The sequence below is a fragment of the Dipteris shenzhenensis genome, chromosome 3, assembly GCF_047967505.1.
Source record: "Dipteris shenzhenensis isolate YYH24624 ecotype China chromosome 3, Dip_SZ_1.0, whole genome shotgun sequence".
NCBI classification, from domain to species: domain Eukaryota; kingdom Viridiplantae; phylum Streptophyta; class Polypodiopsida; order Gleicheniales; family Dipteridaceae; genus Dipteris; species Dipteris shenzhenensis.
Window position 1 is genome coordinate 3,553,656 of NC_141598.1, and position 22,976 is coordinate 3,576,631.

Consider the following 22,976-nt stretch of genomic DNA (forward strand, 5'->3'; position numbering starts at 1 on the left):
ATCTCATACATTTGCTAGAGTCTGTACCCTTTGTGACATGCAGACAATTGAGACGGAGGCACATGTAGCTCTACAGTGCCCCCGTTATGCACATATTAGGAAGGACTACCAGAGATACTGGAGGACTCCGCTCAGTTGACATCAGTTCTCTCCACTGCCTCTCCGGCAGCTTTGGGATCTTTTGTCACTCATCTTTTTACTTGTCAAGAAGTCATAGACTCCTCACCCCTCTCCTTGAGGAGACTCTTTTTACATTGTATTGAGACGGGTCCCATGGGTCATTTTTGACCCCCCGAGGACACTAATAAATTCTACTTCTAGTTCTCTCTCTCTCTCTCTCTCTCTCTCTCTCTCTCTCTCTCTCTCTCAACTTTAATAGAAACTCTTAAATTCTCAGAGAGCACCAAAAACCAGTCAAATATGAGCCAAACTAGGAGTCACTGCTATATAATTAACGCAGCGCGACAGGAGTGCAACTTACTCAGTTTGCTGCTTTATAACACAGTGATGTGACTAACACATGGACTACCAATTGGACACCCACCCGCCCCCACCCACCTCAGCTAACTCCATGCGGTAGTTAATAAACTCACAAAAATTGTCACTTCAAAGGTCAAGCCCACTTTAAGGCTAACGCAATTACTTGTGACCCATTACTTTATCAGCTAAGAGGCATATCCACACATGGTGCATGAGACACAGGCATCTTTTGAATATCTGATTTTTTGAACCTGTGTCTGTTTACCTAGTAATATGAAATCATGTGAATTCCTTCCTAGATTCTCTGCTCTTGTTGGTTATCTCTCTATGGGATATTAATGCTACAATAATAAATGAGAGAGAGAGAGAGAGAGAGAGAGAGAGAGAGATTGATTTTCTGCCAATTCACATTCGGAGTGGAGTGAGAAGATCATCACGCAATGACAATCTCTCTCTCTCTATGAGTGTGTGTGTGTGGAGGGGCATAGCTTTGGTCCACTTACACTGCTGATCCATTTTCATGATCAGGTTTCTGTTGGGCTCTACCTAATTGAGATGCATCGACGGAGAGACACATTGATGCGACATATCAAAGCAGCAGAGACTGATGCCACAGGTCACCGATATCGACATGGCACATACTTTTGTTACAGACTTTTTTGCATCTGAGTCAGCTCTACCGGTGAGGCTAAGGGAGAGGAGCTTAAGGAGATGAGAGCATCATGGATTAGCAGAGGCAGTGTCCACCACGATGCTGCCAGACGAGGGACACACACTCCACGTGTGACACGGATAGAGACCAGAGCACGCACGATCAAGGTTCGGTCTATCTCATCCCTTCTTAGAGGCGACCACCAAAGGCGAGGCACCACCCTTGACGTAGCCCACCGGATCTAGAGATCGAGGAGACCATGACCTCCCCCATACCGCGAGACAACAAGACAGACAGATATACGTGACCTCCTCACATCTCATCAGAGAGCCACTAGGTTACTTGGATATACGAAACCTGAGCATGTACTAGGAGCGCTAGCTCTAGGCACCTGACACTACTCTGTTATTTGGCTTTCACTCCTTGATTCATTACTTTAGCTTTTAAGCCTCAGCAATGATCTTAGTGAACACTTTGCTTCAGTCCTGAATGGCTTGTATGAGTTACCATTTGGACGTGTACTTGGTCTCAAAGGCCGGCTCGCGAGGCCTCTCGCAGATGTTAATACATCTCTCTCTCTCTCTCTCTCTCTCTCTCTCTCTCTCTCTCTCTCTCTCTCTCTCTCTCTGTGGCTCTCAGAGGAGGTATGCAGCACGATTGGGGTGAAGCAGGGTTGCCCGCTCTCTCCTACTCTCTTTGGATTATATATTGATGAGCTAGAGATGTTTGTACAGATGACAGGCGGTGTGGGCTCTACTCTCTCAGGATCCTCCATTCCTATCCTCCTGTATGCGGACGATGTGGTTCTCATTTCCTCTACTGCTCAGGGCCTCCAGGCACATATTGAGGCACTCCACAGGTTTTGCCAGGACAAAGGGTTGACCGTAAACCTTGGCAAGACCAAGGTTATGGTTTTCAACACCTCTGATCATATTTACAGCACAGATGAGTTTTGCTTCACTTATGACGGACAACCCATTGAGATTGTTAGAGAGTACACTTATTTGGGGGCAGTTTTCAGGGGACCGGTCTTCACCATGACATATGCAGCACGAGATAGGATTAGTAAAGGGTATGCTTTGTTGGCTCATCTTGAGCGTCAATGTTTTCAGTCCCACTTTCAGCATCCCGATACGAAATCCTTGCTTTTTGATACATTGGTGAGACCAGCTGCGATGTATGCAGCTCCTTTCTGGGCAGGAGACCTCGGCGCTGCAGATTGGAGACGAGTAGAGAGGTTACAGATCATCATGTTCTCTCGGCTCATTAGGGCCAAGGCTACAGTTCCGCACGAGATCATGCTAGCAGAGTTTGGAGCTACTCCCCTTGCATTGGATGCAGCGTTTCAGTCGGTCATGTATTTGCACAGGGTTAGGGAGTTTGGAGACTCAGCAGCAGGCAGAGCTCGGTTGCCATGGTTAGCACTTGCATCATCTATGGAGTTGGCACGATCTGGGGCCCGATACTGCTGGTACTTTAAACTCACTAGGTGGCTCACATCTCTTGGACTAGACATGGATAGACTGCCTCCCTTCCGATACAGCATAGATGCCCCTCATCTCGAGTTGACTCGCCACGAGCTTAGCCAGGTCACGAGAGCAGACTTGCTGCAGCTTCATACGTATCGCACTTGGATTTATCACACGCAGCTTCCGACGAAGATGGCCACATATCGTGACCACTTCCTTCGGATCTCAGAGGATGGATTTGTCATTCCACCAGGCTATACAGGTATCCACATGTCCCACTCACTGAGGATTGCCCTTGGCCAGCTTAGAGTCTCTTCGCATCAGCTCGAGATAGAGGCTGGTAGGATGCGACGCATGGAGGATGGACGGCGACCAAGCCGAGAGACCAGGATCTGCCCTTGTTGCACCATGGGAGAGGTGGAGTCAGAGGAGCACTTCATTTGCAGATGTCCGCTATATTATGAGCTCAAAGGTAGATTCCACTGTCTCTTCACGGATGGCTTTGGACCTCTCTCACGAGTGATGGACTACGAGGATCAGCATTGCCTAGCTCTTTATGTCAGGGAGGCCACTATGCTTCGACGAGACTACCTCAGAGACCATCAGCACAGACCGGAGCGTGATAGAGCCTAGCCTGATAGAGCTCAGGCACACGCTATACCAGAGGACAGAGACCAGGAGGAGCACGAGGAGGTCAGAGCTCACACAGGACACATGCCTCCACCCTGTGGATGTACATATGAGATGGTTTGTAGACGCCGCAGGATCTTGTTACATAGGGGACGTACTCGCCGCTTCATCTCCAGACGATCCAGGATGATGGCAGCTTTTCGGAGGAGACTTACTCATGGAGATCTCGCCCCACCAGCCGCTCACCTCACCTTTGCTCACATTTGTACTCTCATAGCACGAGGTAGAGTCGATGGACAGGATTTCCAATATTATTTTGGTTCTCAGACTCCGCGACACCTGGACTCGTATCTTTGCATTGGCATATTGTACTCACCCCCCCATTTTGCACCCAGGGGCGGTTTCCTTGCATCTAGTTTACTTTGTATTTAGGCTCAGATTTGACATTATGTACTTTCACTTGCATTGTATTGCGTAGCACTTAGATGATATTCGACGATGCCTCTTCTTTGTGGCACATTGATTTTGTGCTATCTTGTATGCAGAGTTCTTGATGTCCCATGGGCCCATTTTGGCCTTTAGTGGACAATAATACACTTTCTTTCTTTCTTTCTTTCTCTCTCTCTCTCTCTCTACCCTTTGCTTCAGCACACTGTGGCTTGTATCAGTTACATATATCTTGTATCTTGTCTCATAGACCCGCGAGGTCTCCTGAAGACGTTAATACAACTTTCTTTCTTTTCACCTCCTTGAGGGACATAACAAACTGGCTGATTTGCTGCATAAAGGGTCACCTTCAGCTTTAGGAACATTTGTGTATAAGCTCTTCAAGCATAGGAATCCACCTGAATCCTAGAAGGTGGTTTCTCTTTCCACCCTCCCATCTTCGGGAGGAGCTTTCATGTACTTGTGATATTGTATTGCTCAGGTCCCATAGGCCGGTTTTGGTCTTCAGAGGACGATAATATATTCTTCTTCTTCTTCTTCTTCTCTCTCTCTCTCTCTCCATGCATGTGCTTGTGTCGGGATTCACACGCGTGTGTTCTCTCTCTCTCTCTCTCTCTCTCTCTCTCTTCCCCCCCCCCAATGTGGCCCTGTGTGGGGATTCACGTGTGTGCATGTATTTGTGTGTGTGTGTGTGTGTGTGTGTGTGTGTCTGTGTGTGTGTGTGTGTGTCTGTGCGCGAGCGTTGGGGGGAGGGGGGTTTGCAAAAAAAAAAACGCAAGGTAGAACTGCAGAAAATGGCAATCACCTGTGAAGCATGTCCAAACGGAGCTGTCACTAATGGTTGACCAGGATCATCCCTGTCCGACTGGACTGCATCCTATTGTTCAAATAGCCAACATAATTAGAAGCCACATATCACATTGACCAAGTCACAAAAATTTCAGGATTTAACCCGTAAAAGTGACAACAATAGAGCGCGCGCGCGCACACACACACAGAGGAGTCCCTTCACACATTGGATTACTTTCGATCATAGCTTTCACCGCCTATCTATTAGTATTTACATAGCTTCATCTACACATAATAACATTATACAAGCATATATATACCCATGTAAAAAGCTCATGGCTTGAGCTATCATCCCAAAGTCCATTCTCATTACCACATGGGAAAACACACTTGCTCATATGATCTAGACCATGCAATCATTATATATCTCCCATCATGAAACCCATCTCCTCTTTGAAGGTACCCAAACTTGTCTTCACACCCACACCCATCTCAGCTCAGAAGTACTCGAACTTATCTTTACATGCAAATTTTGTACAAATATCTGCAATTGATTGATCATTTGTATAACAATGGACGTACACTACCATGGCTAGCATTATCCTCTTCTATGCCCTTCACTCTACTTCTCTCTTAGAGCTTGGCCACTTCACTTCTCTCTCTCAAAGCGCTCTGTTTTTGTGCAGTACCAACATCGAAACTCTCCTCTCCACTCCCCTACTCATAGCTATTCTCCTTCCCTCTCTTCTAACCTCAAGATATACTTGGATCCAATACTTCTTTCTACCTTCACTTCACTTCTATGGCCACATACGTGGATCCAACTACCTTGTGTGGATTTTTTATAAACAGCTTGGCGAAGGAGCATTAACTCACAGCTAATCTCTTCTATGGCCACATACATGGATCCAACTGATCTCTTCTACGGCCACATACGTGGATCCAAGTACCTTGTGTGGATTTTTTATTAACAGCTTGGCGAACGAGCATAAACTCCACTTGAGAATAATCATCGAGGATGCTATTAGATACGCAAAAATCTATAAGACACTATGGCTATTAACTTCTTCACAGAAATCTCAGCCTACCACAAGTACTAAACAAACGAACTTTAGGCAGAAGAGAGAATTCCCTCCTACTAGAACTACGCAAACTCAAGCCCTGAGTCCTTCATAGACTCTGGGTGAGGTGACTACAACGTGAATCAAGTTGGAGCAAAACTTTCACTTTGTACAGAAGGGTCACTACATCATTTTGTGGACACAAGGCAGATTTTGTGGATGCATTGTTCAAAGTTAAAGCCCAAGTCAAAGGATGCAACTTTCACTTAGGCCAAAGGCAAACTATTTCTTCCATACACAAGTCTTTGCAGCAAGGATTGTAACTTTAACATAAAAGTGTTCATGCCCAATGCAGGCCAGTGTCAACAGAAAACGTGTTTCAAGCAGGCAAAACGCTTAGAAACATTTCTACGCAAAACGTTTCGCCAAAACGGCCGAAACGCCAGTGCATTGGGCAAAACACCCTAGTACAGGTTGTCACCTGCGTCGTGACTCTTTTGAGAGTGCTCAGTGTGTATATGTGAATTTGAGAGCTCTTTTCAAATATATATATATATATATATATATATATATATATATATATATATATATATATATAGAGAGAGAGAGAGAGAGAGAGAGAGAGAATCTAGAGATCGACCTTTGTACTAGTTATCACCAAATATGCATAGGTGAGGAGGCCGTCTACAAGAAGCGATTTCAAACTAGATATGGCCATTATTGGTTCCTAGTACTCTCTTTTAGAGTCACAAATGCTCCTACAACATTTCAACATATGATGAACAATACCTTTCATGCTAGGAAAGAATGTGTTTGTATTCTCAGACAATATTATGGAATGTAGTCGTTCTCTCGATGAGCATGTCAAAGATCTCCACATTCTATTAGAAATTGAAAGGCATGAGAAACTGTATGCGAAGGAGTCTAAGAGAGTTCTTTCGTGAAGAAGCTCTGTATCTTGGACATGTGATTTCCTAAGAGGGCATGATCATTGACCATGAGAAACCCAGAAGGTTTTGAATTGGCTTGTTTCTCAAACAAAAAAGCAACTTCAGATCTTTATAGGATCCAATGTCTTTCTTAAAAAGTCGATAAGGGATCATTCGAAGCTAACCGTTCCCTTGATAAAACCTCCTCAAAAGTCGAAGACTTTGGTACAACGATCCTATTTCCTTGAACGAAAAGCCTGATGAGACTTTCCAGACTCTCAAGCTTAAGGTGAAAGAATCACATGTATTGGCTGGGACCATTTGTGCTCAAGGATGATCCTAGTAATTTCCTGGTAGTATGAATAGCTTTATCCAAGAGGAGCAACATGTAGCTTTTGAAAGTAAAAGGTTGGATGATACTGAGGTTTAGTGGCACTCTCAAGCAAAGACGTTATATGTGATTATTCACATATTTAAAACTTAGGGAGATTATCTTTATGGATCCAAGTGTATTATATAGACAAACCACCAGTCTATCCACTACATCTGTGATCGGCTTCAGTTGAGGGGGAGGAAGCAAGGTGGGCTGAAATGATGCAAGATTTTGACATGGAGATTAGGTGTCATAGGGGTAGCTTGAACACGATTACCAATGCTTTGAGTTGCAACTCTTTTGAGTTTATCGACATTGGAGCTAACCTTTATGATTCCTTGAGAGGGCTATGTAGGACCGACAATCATTTGGTCAATATTGGCAACAAGTCCAAACACGGAACTCCCCACGATAGACCAAGGCTCATGGATTGTACCACATATTCAAGTGGCGGTCTGCTAGTTCCACATTCAGACTAGTTTGCTGTTCCGAAATCAAAAGGTTTGCATTCCCGATGACGCAAAAGTTAGGAAAACAATCTTATATGAATATTAAGACATTCCAACTACCGGTCATCCGGGAATTCAGTGAACCTATAATTTAGTGAAATGAACGTTTTATTGCCCTAACATAAAGGCAGAGCTTTCTGACTATGTGGTAAAATGCCAACCGAGTCTAAAGGCTAGAGGGTTGTTACATCATTTTCAAATCATAAAACTTGAGCTATAGAAAGACTTTAGAGTTGGTTATTTCATTACCAAACAATGTCTCGAGCCGATCCCAAATCTTCTTAGCTATTGACTTCAAGTCCACATGATGAATAAGAGTGTTGTCCAAGCAAAGACCAATGAGGACAATGGCCTCAGCATTCTGCTGCTTCCAAATGCTTTCGTTGATCAAGTAACTCACTCTTGTCATACTCAACAACATCCCAAACACTTTCACCGCATAAAAAGCAGCTGCATCTTGGTTTGCCATGTCGGAAACCCTTGCCCTTTGAATTTCTCCCCGAGCAAAGAGCTGGAGGACAATGAAGTCATGATGGCAAGGAGCCTGATGAAAGAGGACAGCAAGCCTGAGATGCAAGGAGGAGGCTAAAGAGAGCCAAAGAAGTCCTCCAAAATGCAAAGCAGTGATCTAGAGCAACCCCAAGATGAATGAGAGGCAAAAAGCAGCCCCGAAAATGAGTGTGAAGGAGGCGGCTCTGCAACAGCAACCCTGAAACAGCTCACCAATGCAAGCAGCTGCTCCAAAATAGGTCAGGGAGGCCTCCAAATCACCCAAGAATTTGCAACCAACATGCATGTGAACAGCTCTGCTGCAGCGGCTTGGAAAACGGAACTGAAGATCTCTGAAATAGCTCAAAATTTCACATGTAAAAGCCTAGTATGCTCCGAAATGCACACCGCCCTTGGAAAATGTTCCAAAATGCAGAGGATGGCCTCCATGCAGCACTGGCAAGGCTGGAACTGCTCGGAAACACCTCTAAAAGTTGGAAAAGATGGCCAGAAGTGTGCTGCCACAGGATGGCTATGCAGCAGCAGCAAGGTGGCAGGAGGTGGTGCTCAAAACAGGTGCAGACAGTAGGGAAAGGAGGCGAATTGAGCACAAAAGGAGACGGCTATGGAGAAGCAGGCTATGGTGGAGCTGCATGGGGGCACATGGCTATGGGATAGAGGCAAATATGAGCAGGGCTGAGGCAGCTGCAGATATAAAAGCTAGAACAGAATTAGGCTTTCAGATTAGAGTTAGGGTTTTGGATTACGGTTAGGTCTAGGATGACCTGGCAGCTATGGCAGGGTGAACCTGCTCTAATACCATATTAGAAACGTGGTGGGGAGAGAGAGAGAGAGAGAGAGATTAACGTCCACAGGAGGCCTCGCGGGCCTATGGGAAATCAAGTAACTCATACATACCACTGTGGGCCAGGGCAAAGGGCTCACTAAGGCCCTTGCTGAGTACTAAAATGCTATGCTAGTACAAAATAGCAAAAAAGTAGCAAAATAGCATGAGGGTGGCATGAAAATATCAAGTGCTCAGAGCTGGAGTCCCAAGTGCATGAACCGGCTCCGCGTATCCAGGCTCCATGGTGGCTCTTTGATGAGATGCAAAGAGCTCACGTATCTGCATCCGTCGGGATGTCTCCCGTGGTGGTGGAGGGCGTGGTCTCCTCGATCTCTGGAGTGGATGGGCTATGTCAAGGGTGATGCCTCGCCTCGATCGATCTCCACTAAGGAGAGCTGAAACAAGTCGAGCCTCGATCATGTGTGCTCTGGTTGCCTGTCGCGCCGCGTACCGTCTCTGTGTCCCTCGCCTAGTAGTGCTGTGTCGGCTCTTTCTACTGATCCATATATCTCTAGCTCCTCCTCCTCTATCCTAGAGTGCCCTGGGGCTGAGTCAAATGCATAGAAATCCGTGACCTGTCTCTGCGCTCCGTCTACCTCGGTACCTTGTGGTGCGATGGCCCCATCCCCCTGCTCTCTGATATGTCATAGTAGTGTCTTCTTGTCGTCCCATCTCCATCAGGTAGAGCCCAATACAAACATGGTCCTGGAAGTGGATTAGTAGTCATGAGGGTGGACCAAAGCCGTATCCCTCCTGAAAAAGACAGTGGTAGCACCCTTGGATCTCATAGTAGGCTGGGCAGACACATGGAAAGTGCTCCTCTGTCTCGACCACCCCGCACAACCTATAAGTCTGCTGCTCTCTGGGTATGCGTGCAGCTCTCCCTGTCTTGATCCTCACCTGATGGGACGAGACCCGCATCTATCCGATGGCAATCCTCAATGCATGTGAGACTCCTCTGTGCTCGAGATACTGAGGTCTGATGATGAGCCCATCTTCCGATACTCTCAAAAAGTGGTCATAGTAGAGTTGGGTCTTGGTGGGGAACTCCAACTCCCCCCCCCCCAAAGTGTGAGATGTGTGAAGCTGGAGGAGATCTAACCGTATGATGCGGTTAATCTCATCCGTGGGATCGGACTCCGGCGGTGCATCCATGCTATACTGAAACGGGGGGAGCCGATCCATCTAAATGCCATGACTAGCAAACCATGCGGTGACGCGTGCAAACCATGCTGTACCACTCTCTGCTAGTCGTATGGAGGACTCTAGTGCCAGCCTCGGAAGTCTCTCACGAGGTAGGTCCCAAACTCTGTGGAGGAAAGTCATTGTCTGAAAAATGGCATCTACCTGGGCAGGAGACATGGCAAACTCTGCCTATACTATCTGATGGGGGACCGAGGGCTTACTCCAAATCATTTTACATTTTGAACAGATGTCCCACCAAGGCATTGAAGTCCATCACACCATATGAGGCTTGGACAAGTCATAAGACTAGGATTTCCCACATTGAGGAAAGATACAGACATTGCGCACAGATAGAGGTGGGGAATACTTGTCTGCAGATTTTGATGTTTTTCTGAAAGGCAAGGGTATTGTGCATCAGCTCACAGTGAGGCTGACCCCTCAGCAAAATGGCAAAGCTGAGAGGAAAAATAGAACTCTTATGGAGATGGACAGATGTATGCTGAAAAGCAAACACATGCCTCACAAATTCTGGCTTGAAGGTCTAATGTGTGCCAACTACATCTTAAATCGGTCTCCCACTAAGGCTTTGAAAACAAAAACTCCATATGAAGTCTGGAATGGGAGAAAGCCTTCAGTGGATCATTTCCATCTCTTTGAATGCCTTGCATATGCTCATGTGCCAGTTGAATTTCGGCATAAGTTGTCAGATAAGGCAATTAAGTGCATATTTGTTGGGTACAGTGCAGAAAGCAAGGGGTACCGTCTCTACAATCTTGCTACACTCAAGATCATTGTCAGTAGAGATGTGATATTTGCAGAAAATTAAGCTCACAGTCAGGCTGAATTTCATATGCCTTCTTCTTCAGAGGATGTTTTTGAGGGGTTACTACCCATTGCCTTGGGTTCCCTTGCTGACATTTCTGATGCAAATCAGAATTTACAGCCACCTCCCAATGCTCCAGTTCAGCCACAGGATGTCTTGCCACCTCCACAGGCAGTGGAACAAGTGGTTCAGCAAGAAATTGCAGACATACATGCAGCAAAAACAATCCCAAATTGGCTGTTACAGACTCTCAGGGACAGTAAGATTGATACTCCATTACCTGGCAAAACTCGCAGTGCAGTAAGGCGCATGGAAGGTGCTGATTCAGCGATGAATTGCAGTCCATTCAGAAAAATCAGACTTGGGATGTCGTAGACTTGCCACCAAGTAAACATGCCATTGGTACACGATGGGTTTTCAAGGTGAAACGGAAGCCAGATGGCTCCATTGACAGATACAAGGCAAGGCTGGTTGCCAAAGGCTATGCTCAGAAAAAGGGCATAGATTATGAGGAGACTTTTGCTCCTACATCCCGGATGACCACCATCCGATCTGTTATTGCAATGGCTGCACATTTTGAGTGGAATGTTCATCAGTTGGACATTAAAACAGCCTTCCTAAATGGAGACTTGTTGGAAGAGGTTTATGTCAAACAACCTCCACGCTTTGAAATTTCAGAAAATGCACTTCAGGTATGCAAGCTAAATAAAGCTTTGTATGGGCTGAAACAGGCCCCTCGTGCATGGTATGCCAAGATTCATGCCTTTTTGACCAACAAGGGGCTGCACAATAGTCCTACTGAGAGCACCCTCTACATCAAGAAGGAATGGGGGGAAATTTTAGTCATCATTCTTTATGTCGATGACTTACTGCTCACAGGGTCCAATGAAGACAATATTGCAAATTTCAAAGCTGATTTGCAGACCAACTTTGACATGTCAGATTTAGGGCTGCTTCACTTTTATTTGGGGATCCAGTTCTTTCAAGAGAGACGTGGCACTGTTATGTCTCAGTCCAAGTATGTGCAGAAACTCTTTGACAGATTTAACATGCATGATTGTAAGCCCATAGCCACTCCCATGGAGCCGGGGCTGAAACTCACAATGCATGATGCAGGAGAATCAGTTGATGCCACATTTTACAGTCAGGCTGTTGGATGCCTCATTTATCTTTGGAACACTAGACCTGATATTCAGTTTGCAGTATCTCAGGTGAGCAGGTATATGCACAGCCCAAAAACTATGCATTGGCAGGCTGTTAAGCGCATCTTCCGTTATTTGCAGGGCACGAAGTCTTTTGGCTTGTTATTTCCCAGGGGGGGTGACTTGCAGAGGCATGCCTACAGTGATTCAGATTGGGCTGGTGATTATGACACTAGGCAGTCCACTAGTGGCAATTGTTTCTTTTTGGGTAAAGCTTGCATTTCCTGGCTGAGCAAGAAACATCTACAGTGGCTACCTCATCATGTGAAGCTGAGTACAGGGCAGCTTTCACAGCAACAGTTGAATGTGTCTGGCTGCGTCGTCTATTTACTGATCTTCATCTGTCATTGGAGGTTCCTTCTCCAATTCTCACTGATAGTCAGAGTGCCATTGCAATGGCAAAGAATCCAGTGTTTCATGCTCGCACAAAGCACATTGAGGTTCACTATCACTATGTCAGAGAGAAGTTGCATGCAGGAGAGCTCAGTGTGATCTTTGTGTCCACATATGATAATATTGCATATATTTCCACCAAAGCACTTCCACGTGAAAAGTTTGAGGCATTTTGCAGTGCCCTGAACTTATATCCGTTTGGTGATTAATCATCCTTGTACATGACATTGGCACTGCAGGGGGGTGTTAGAATTATAGATATAATTCAGCAGTGACCAATGTAATTTAATAAGCTAGTTAGGGGCACTTTTCCCTCTTTAAGAGGTTTTTCCCCTAACCGCAGTTAGTCCACTAACTATGGTTAGTGACTACTAAGGTTTTGTCACTAGGACAAAACCTTATCTCACTCCTTCAGTTGTATCACTCTCACTCTCATCTATTTGCAACTAAGCCTTCAGCTCCCTCTCTCTCCCGTTTCTTGCTCTCACTGTTGCTCTCTCACTTTCTCACACCATGGCAGATACCCATTTGTGGCATGAGAGGTTTGGGCACCTTAATTTTGGAGCTTTTGTGAAGTTAAAAAAGAATGGTATGGTTGTTGATCTTCTCAAAATGCAAATGCCTTCAAAGCATGTTTGTCAAACACGCTTGCTTGGTAAGATGCACCGTGCTGCGTTTCCCAAGGATGGGGGAGTTGGTGCTTCATGCAAGCTTTATTTGGATCATAGTGATGTTTGTGGACCCATGAGGGTTGCAGCTCTTGGGGGCTTCTTTATTTTGTCACTTTTATTGATGACTTCACCATGTATATTTGGATTTTTCAAGGGCATTTGGATTTTCGCCTTGAAAAGTTTCTTCATGCTTTAAGCACTTTATTGCCTTGGCTGAGAATGAGAGTGGGCTGCACATTGCTCACCTTAATGCAAAAAGGGAGGGTGAATACAGCAAAGGAATTTGCTGTTTTTTTGGCTTCCTTGGCATACATCATCGATGCACGGTGCCTTATACTCCTCAACAGAATCCCGTGGCTGAGCAAAAAAACAGGTCAGTGATGGAGATGGCCAAGTGTAGGTTGGAAGGCAAACATTTGCCTAACAAGTTGTGGTTGCATGCGCTCATGTGTGCAAATTACATCTTGAAAATATGTCCCAGAAAGGCATTGATGAATCTACCACTATGCCTTTCTTGGACTGTCAAAAACAACCCGTTGTTGATGCCCCAGATGCTTGATGCCTTTGTTTGCATCCGATGCTTAGGATGATGTTCCATCTTGTTAGAATTATTATTATATTCTAGCAGTGACCAATGTAATGTAATAAGTAGGTTAGGGACACTTTTACCTCTTTAGAGGTTTTTTTCCCTAACCACAGTTAGTTCACTAACTACGGTTAGTGAAGGATAAAGTTTTCTCACTTAGACAAAACCTTTCCCTCTTGTTGTATTTCCTCACTTCATCTATTGCAAACTTACGTTCAGCTCTCTTGCTCTCTCACTCTCCTCTTTCCTACATTTGGTATCAAAGCAGCAAGACCTTGCTCCTTGCTCAACAGCTCCCTTCTCCTTGCTCAACACTCGGACCATCTCATTCAGGGTCACGCAACCCGAAGCCCAAGCCCACGTACTTGCTTGTCCCTACAGTCCATACGACCTACACGTACCATCGCTGCTCGTCCATATAGTCCGTACCTTCTACTTGCAGTTCCTCCGTATTGTCGTACGGACCTACCACCGCTGCTCGTCCGTACATTTTGCTTGCAGTTCGTCCGTACTGCCATACGCCCATCCCCTGAAGCACGTTGGGTAGCAGTTGTTCCGTACAATCCTTGTGCTGCAGGCACCCGTACAAGTCTATTGCACGTTCGTATCCTGCTCGCTACCTGCCCCGTACAATGGGTGTCTATATATGCATTTCTTATTCCTTTTTTAGTGCATCTTCTTGTGCTTGTGTGTCTGGATGTCAAAATTATAGGAACCGTTGCAAGTCTTGTAAACAATGTAGCAATACCAATGCTTTTTAGCAGTGGAGAAGGTAATAAAAAAGGTGGGTGAGCCCAATTATCCCACCATGGCAAATAGATAATGTATTAGTTTTTGCAGAAATAGAGCCACTGGCCGCACAAGTTGGAAGCACCCAAACATGAGCTATAGGGGGAGAAGCTCAATGTGGAGATCAAGGTATAGAGGAGCTTCGTGTGGCATAATTCATAGACGTAGCAAGGTATGCGTTTAACAAATTACCAACACAAAGTAGTCAAGTGGGACTGCTATTAGTTGGTCCTCAATGCATCAGTGCAAGTGGGGGCACAACTCCGCTGTTAGATTGCCTTTATGCTTCTTGTGTAAGCCAGTTTAAAGAAGGGAGCTCTCAAGAATTTAACAAGCCATCTGTTTCTCCATACCGCACCCATCTCACCCAGTCATCACCCAACCTCCAGTCTCATCCTCACACTTCCAGGCCACAGTCCTTTCAGTTTCCGTTGGAGCACGGACGAGCTAACCCATCAGAGGCTTGGGAGTACTTATTGATGGAGGACCGGAGCATCCAAGAGTGCGAGAGGGAGCTGTCACGCTTCACATAGGAGCAAACACGCTTCACCCAGGAGCAGGCACGTCTCATACAGGAGCAGTCTCAGGCTATCCGAGACCAAGCTGACCTTATTCAAGGGCTCAGATAGGAGATCTCACAGCTCCGACAAGAGGTCACTGCTATACATACAGTCCCAAGGAGCACCCCAGTTGTGGAGGCACTGATTGCGAGCATGCAATCTGCCATCGAGGAGACATCCAGATGGGTCGACGTAGCCAAACGGGAACCTACAATGGTAACCATTTCGGCTACCCTCCTAGAGCAACAGCAGAGAGCCAGCAAGGCTCTCAACATCAGAGTACGTGGGATTTCCCGCACTGAGGCTACACCAATGGCAGATGCGCAGGCCTTCGTGACCACTACCCTAGGCGCGACTGAGCACAGGATTGAGAGAACATGGCGGGTTGGGAGGCGTCCTACAGTACTCCTGCGCCAATCCGTACCTGCTTTGCCGTGTGTTTCGTATCGGCTCCGCCAAGTGTTTGTACCAGGTTGTACTGCTGTATGTGAGCTCCATACTAGGCCGTACCGTACAGCTGTACGACTAGATCAGCAACTCGGTGCAGCAATTCTGTTCAACCTTCATGTGCATTGAGGCTCTTTTGCAAGTGATTCTTTGAAGGTACATCTTGCAGGGAGCCATTGTTTGGCTAGGCAGTTTTTTGGACAGATTTAAGCACATTCTGTGAATTTAGGCATTTGGTGAAATTTGGGGGCTTCTGTTGAATTTGCCTTCTTCTGGTCGCAATTTCTAGCAAGAAATTCAGGCTTTTGCAATTCGATTGCCATTTTGCAAAAGAAGAGCAATTTTGGAGCTTTGCAGGCTTTTTCGACTCAATTTGAGTCACATTTGAGCACTTGGGAATTTTCATTGGCAGTAGAATTTACTCCTTTTGCATATAAAATGCGAATTGGGGCTTTCAGTCAATTTGCCCTTTTTTGAGTTGCAATTTCTTGCAAAAATTTGGGGCTTTTTGCTTTACACAGCAATTTCTTAAATTTTTGGGGCTTTCAAGCAATTTCCCCTCCTTTGGATGCAATTTCCCTGAAGAAATTCGGGCTTTTGGCATTCTAATGCAATCTCGCAGTCTACAAGCATTTTGGGACTGTTGCAGGCAATTTTTGACTCATTTTTAGCGACATTGCAAACATTGGCAAATTTTGCAGTGTTTTTTGGCAGTTTTTGTCACTGTGGGCAGATTTTTCTTTGCAGATTTTACTTGTGCATTTTATATCCCAAGAAGAGATTTCAATTGGTCAATCTGCTGTATTTTTTTATATTTTCTGGTATAAATGGCTCAGAACAACTCCAATGAGGTGTTCGGGGCTCTCACACCAGAGGAGAAGTTGAATGGCACCAACTACTCCTTGTGGAGTTTCATGGTTCATGATATGGTTGATGCATTGCCTCCTTTGGAGTCGCCTCCTCCTCATGCATGTGAAGGCTGCATTCTTGGCAAAATGCATAGACTTCCCTTCAAAAGGGATGGTGCAGTGAAAGCTACACGAAAATTACAGCTTTGTCTGCGGTCCCATGAGGACACCTGCTTTTGGGGGTTATCTCTATTTTGTTACATTCATAGATCACTTTACCAACTACACTTGGGTCTAAGGTCTCAAGGCAAAATCAGAAGTGTTTATGCATTTCAAACACTTTGTGGCTATCGTTGAAAAATGAGACAGGACTCAAGGTGCAGACACTTCGAACAGATCGAGGGGGGGAGTATATGTCTCATGAATTTGAGACATTTTTGAAAGAAAAAGGCTTCATGCATCAGCTTACAGAGAGGCTTACACCTCAACAGAATGGCAAAGCTGAGCGGAAGAATCGCACCGCCATGGAAATGAATAGATGCATGCTCACAAGTAAGAAGTTGCCTCATAGGTTTTGGCTAGAAGGCCTCATGTGTGCCAACTATATTTTAAATCGGGCTTCTACAAAGGCTTTGAAGACAATCACTCGCTATAAGGCATGGTATGGGAGAAAGCCTTCAACGGACCATTTCAGAGTTTTTGGTTGTGTTGCATAGGCCCATGTGCCTATGGAGTTCAGACACAAGTTGTCAGATAAGGCACTCAAATGCATTTCTAAATATAAGCTCGAGTTCCATTGCATGGCCACGTATAACACATTTGAGAATAGGACACTCCAAAATAGTATACTTCAAGGAGTTATCTTCGCTGAGCCCAACATGCTGAGCTTGTCTTCAGTCACGATCTTTCCTTTTGAGTCCCAATTTATGGCGAGCAACACACTAAGAAACCCTCCCCATTAGCTAGATTGGTGATGGACTGCATCTTGTATGTTTATGCCTTGACCTTATCCTTTGAACTCTGCAATGCTTTATCTTTCACCTTCTCATAGTCCTCTAGCGGAAGGGATTGGGTGTCCACTTTGTCCATCTCCTCTTTGAACTTATGTTGGCACTCCTCCTGCACATGAGCCACCTGCAAGGTGTAGGATATAGTTCACAAAGCAAAGGCTATCGTCTCTACAATCCTGCTGCACGCAAGATTTTTGTTAGTAGAGATGTTATATTCTCTGAAAATTCTGCACATACACATGCTGAATTTCAGATTCCAGCCTCTTCAGATAATCTATATGAGGGGATCCTTCCTTTAGCATTTGGTTCCCCCGCTGAAAGTTAGAATTTACAGCAGCCTCCGCCAGATCCACATGTACACATTCAGCCCCTAGCTGATTTAGTACAACCTCGGGGTGTGGATGAAGTTGTCAGCCAAGAAATTCAAGAGATACACGCAGCCGAAACAGTCCCGAATCGGTTGCTTCAGACTCTCAAGGAGAGTAAGCTTGAGGCTCCATTGCCTGGTAGGACTCGTAGTGCAATAAGGCACACAGGGGGGCCTCTTTCAATTGAATCAACTTATGCAGGTACTCTTCTTGATGAGGAGGAGCCTGAGAGATTTGAAGAAGCAAAGGATCATGTGCATTGGATGAATGCCATGCACAATGAATTGCAGTCCATTCATAAAAATCAAACTTGGGATGTCGTGGATTTCCCACCAAGAAAGAATGCCATAGGTACACGTTGGGTTTTCAAAGTCAAAAGAAAGCCAAATGGGTCCGTTGATTGGTACAAGGCAAGGCTGGTTGCAAAAGGATATGCTCAGTAAAAGGGCGTAGATTATGAGGAGACATTTGCTCCTACATCCAAGATGACTACCATCAGGTCAGTTATAGCAATGGCTGTAAATTTTGGCTGGAATGTTCATCAATTTTCATCAATTGGACATTAAAACAGCTTTCCTTAATGGAGACTTGTTGGAAGAGGTTTATGTCAAACAACCTCCACGCTTTGAAATTCCAGGAAATGCACATCAGGTATGCAAGCTGAATAAAGCTTTGTATGGGATGAAACAAGCCCCACGTGCATGGTATGTAAAAATTGATGCCTTTCTAACCAGCAAGGGGCTGCACAATAGTCCAACTGAAAGCACCCTCTACATCAAGAAGGATGCGAAAGATATTTTGGTCATCATTCTTTATGTAGATGACATGCTGCTCACCAGATCAAATGAGGAAGTAATTGCAGATTTCAAAATCCAATTGAAAGCTATATTTGATATGTCAGACTTGGGCTTGCTACATTTCTTTTTGAATTTATTCAAGAAAAACGTGGCATTGTTATGTGTCACGGAGGAGTGAAATTCTAAGTACTTTAATGTACTACAAGACCGTGACAACTTTGGTTTTAAACGTCCAAGCGCGGGCTTATTAATGTGTAATTAAACGCGACATGGTGCCTTGCACATAAGCGTAATTACTCCCTAGGGCCAAAGGCATTTCAAGGAATTAAAAGAGTGGCTGTTGGGAAATGATGATGTGGCATTTTTAATGGGCTCCCTAGAGAGCCATGTTCAAGGTGGCTCTTGTGCTGGTTGTTGGGAAATGATGATATGGCCCCTAGAGGACCATGTACCTTCAGTGACCCCCCTAGAGTTCAAGGTGCCTCTAGTGACTTCTATATGCTCCTTTGTCATTCCTAGACCTTCCTGAGCCTTCTAAACTTCACATGTGTGGTTTTCTCTCTCATCTTCTCCCTTTGTTGAGATTTTGGATTGGTTTTTCAACCTCCTTCAGCTGAATTCCGTTTTTCTTTATAACTCCTCACCCGTTTGGATTCCTCAACTTCCATTTGGCCCGATGGCTTCCTCTCTGCCTCCCCTTCGCAGTGATATGCTTTTCCCTCCGTGCGTTTGGTAGAACGGGCAGAGTTGAGCACTTCTTTTGCTGGTCGAATTTGCAAAAGTTGCTTTTTCTGGACCTCTTTGCTTCTACAGCCTCCTGGGCCTCTCCTCTTACAAAGCTACAGCTTTTTGTTAAATTTCGAGTGGTCCCACATGCTGGTTGACTGGTTTTTCTCAATTTTGGAGGATTTTCCGGTGATGAAACTTCTCCAAAACCTTCTCAATGCATTCCTCTTTGAAGCACGCTTCTTTTGAGCCCAAGAACTCCCACTTCTTCGCGACAGAAGTGCTTCTTTTCACATTTTTCAGTGGAATTCTTGCTGGTCGGCTCTTGTAAATGCTCTTTCTTCATGCCTTTGCACTCCTCTTTGGCTGAGAATGCAATTGGGCATTCGCTACTATGTCCTCTTGGCGATTGAGGACTTGGTTCAAGTTTTTAGGGCTTGATGAGTTGTGATTTTGCTGCTGCAATTTATTTTTGCCATAAGCTATTGGTTGGCCTCGTGTGCCGCCTCTTTCTTGGTTCACAGGTGCCTAAGCAGTGCTACATGAGTCATTCTTTGGTTTAATACTTTGCTGATTTTATTTTGAAGCTTTGAAAAGCCTTATGAATGCCATCTGGAAACCACTCAAAGAGAGTGCAGCTGGGGTGCAGTGTGATTGCATCTGGACAGCCAATGGAATTGCACTCGAAAAAGAGAATGCCTTTGGGTTGAGCCTATGGGTTAAGTGCACTTATGTGATGGTGTTCTATGCTTGAAAGCCTTGCGAAGGCTCACTGAATTGGGACTGTGTGCTCAGTTGTAGGGAAGGTCTCCCAAATGCAACTTGTAATCATTTCACTGTGATAAAGAAATACCGAAAGGGACGCCACGGTGTTTGGGGCCAATCGGGTGCACTTGTCTATGTCTGTCGAGCAGGGGCATTCTAGCCTCCATCCCTTTTTCAGTGGTTTTGTTTGTGAACAAATGGGTAAATGCCAAATGGTGATCATGCAATGGTTAATGGTTGTGATATATGCTTTTTGAGCTGTAAGTAAGTGCTGAAGGTTTAGTTCCACTACCCTCTGAGTGATTAGACGCCGGTTTCATTGGTTCCATTGCTGGGATTTGAACCCGGGTCGCCTAGGTGAAAGAATATCTATGTTGCACCTTTTGACAGCTGAATATTACAACCATAAACATGGTGAGTACCCATGAGCAAAAGAGCTCCACAACTCCTCAAAGGAGAAGGCAGGAAAGCCTTAATGATCCAACTAGTGTACAGCTGCAGGGAGCACAACAAATGCCTTTTCAACAAACTACACATGAAGCTACAATTGAGCTCAACAGTGATACTAGTTCTAGCAATGAGTCACATGATGCTACTATGTTGAATGCACAGCTTGCAAGTGCAATGACTCCTTTGACTCAGTTGATTCAAAATTTGGCTCAGATTGTGCAAACAAATGCCAAGAAGAAGAAGAAATCAAGAAAGCACCAGCACATGAGATGGGCTAACTTCCTCTCAATGTTTCATTTTCAAATTGTACATGTGCCGGGTAACAAAAATGTTGTGGCCGCAACATGAATGTGTATTAGCTCCTGCGAACGCCCTCCCCTCCCTCGCTCCTATCTACCCCCCCCTCGCGCTGCGCAGCCCTCCCCTCCCCCTCCTCCCTCACCGTCGCCTCCCGCCGCGGCCCTCCGTCCCCCTCTCCTCCCCCTCCGCCCGTCGTCCCCCCCCACTCCGCTGCTCCCCTCTCCACTCTCCGCTCCCTCCCTGCTTCTCCGCCCCCCCCCTCCCGCTCCGCTCCTCCCCTCTCCGCTCTCAGTCCCCCCCCGCCTCCCCCCCCTCGCGTTGCGCTACCACCCCCCCGCCTCCTCCTGCCCCCCGCTGCGGCGCAACGCTGCCCCCCCCATTCTCCCCCTCCTTCCCCGTCTCTCCTCCCCACCTCCTCTCGTGCGGCGCTGCCACACCTCCCCCTTTCCCCCTTCCTCTCCCCCTCCCTGCGCTGCGCTGCCCCCCCTATTCTCCTCCTCCTCCCCTCCACCACCCGCCCCCTCGTCATCACCTCTCCCCCCCCCCGCTTCCCCGTACCTCTCCATCCCCCGCCTTTCCATCTACAGTAAGAGCCCCCCCATGTGGTCACTAATCATCAGCAGCCTGGTAAGGGGAAGGAGAAAGGGAAGGAAAAGATCAGCCAGCCTCCCCCTCATCCTTCACCCCGCCCTCCTTCCCCTCCCCCCTCCTCCTCGGTCCCCCGACCCCCACCCCCTCCAAGATCCCCCCCAGCACCGGCGGTTTCCACTCCACTCTCTTCCTCAAGCATGATCCAGAGGGAACCCCCCTCTCCGCCTGAGCCACCTGCAGCCCCGAAGCCAGCACAGACCTCCCCCGCGCCTATCCCTCCTGGCTCGGCGGAGGGAAGAGGCCCTTCCCCGTAGAAGGCCAGCACCCCTCTCTCTGGTTCAGACTCCTCATCCTCGTCCCCACACCCAAGGGCTGCTCCTAGAGCTCTATCTTTGGAGTTTTACCGAGTAGGACCTTGGGATTATCTGGATGCAACGGATATTGGCTCCTTCCCTGCATGCCTAGACATCAGCATCTTCTTCCTCCGCAAGGGGGCGGAGGGTAAGGTGTCAGTCCTTGCCCCACACGATGGTCCTAGCTATTCCTTCACTATCACCAGTGACGGGAATGAGCAATGGACAAATGAAAATGTTTGGGAGACGATACGAGATGAGTCCCAGGAGCAGGTGCAGGACTGGATCGGTAGCAGAGCAGCGGAGCTTCTTCAACAGCAATGGAAGAAGGGTGACGTTCGTCTGAGATGGCGCAACAGCGCCAAACGATTCCGCCTCTTGGTCATTATTCGGCCGCCTCTGGAGTTGGTCTACGCGGAAGGGCTCTGCCCGTGGAGGACTCAGAGGTAGCGAGCTTCTACAGTATTTCCCTGGCAACGGCGTCGAGCTGGTTAGAGAGAGCCTACCACCATGGGACGAAGGGCCTCTCCCCTCTGTTGAAGGTTTTAGAGGATGGGTCCGATGATCCGGCCTCTCCTTCGAAACCCTCACAGAAGCGCCTTCGTCTGCACACTGGACATCCTCCGACCATCTCGACATCGACAGTTGTTTGTGGCCCACCTTCCCTCCTCATGAGTATACGCGTTATCTCTTGGAATGTCAATGGGTTCCACTCATCAGGAACCCGCGGCCCCAGGAAGATGGTGCTCAGACAGGAGCTCAAGCCTGCCTTGGTGGGAAGGGTAGATGTGCTCCTATTGCAGGAACACAAGCTTTCGGCTTCTCAGACCAGTATGTGGGAAGGTCCTCACAGGACGCTCCCACACCTACTGAGCGGGGGTGTCTGTACCTCCATCGACGCTTCTCTAGTTCAGCATGTGTGTGGTTTTGGCACTCTGATCCCAGGACGTGCGCTTTGGGTGGGCTTGAATATTGAGGGATCCCGTATCGGCATCCTCAATATCTATGCCCCGACCGATCTCAGACGGAGAGCCGCTTTTTGGAGATCTTTGACAGACTTGTTGCCAGAGATGGATTCTTGGATTGTAGGAGGGGACTTCAACAACCTTGAGACCCTAGAGGATCACCAGGGACGGGACCCAGAGTTCCTCGGTATAGCTTAGGCAAAGCAAGCAGATTGGGACTCCTTCCTATTCGCAGCTGCAAGGAGCCTTCCTTTCGCAGATGGACAGGGAGTCTAGACTTCTCTTGGGGTTACAGGAGGGAGGGAAGCAGACTTCTGGAGCAGCTGGACCGTTTCTATGTCGGCGATTCGGCACTTGGCAGAGGTGGAGAGTCAAGAGTGGTTCCAGGGACGACACTCTCAGACCATACCCCAGTCATCCTAGTCCTGGACTCAGCCTCTCACTCCTCACCTTCACGCTCATGCCGGATCCC

At 46.7% G+C, this 22,976-nt stretch overlaps 1 protein-coding gene across 1 annotated transcript in view; it reads right to left on the bottom strand.

The window, feature by feature from the left end:
* Nucleotides 1–22,976, bottom strand: part of LOC147903240 (ubiquitin interaction motif-containing protein) — a 115,632-nt gene that overhangs the window by 9,185 nt on the left and 83,471 nt on the right. Inside the window, exon 6 of the mRNA XM_087373008.1 lies at nt 4,484–4,555. Coding sequence (XP_087229134.1) covers nt 4,484–4,555 — 72 coding nt within the window. The remainder of the gene's footprint in view (nt 1–4,483; nt 4,556–22,976) is intronic.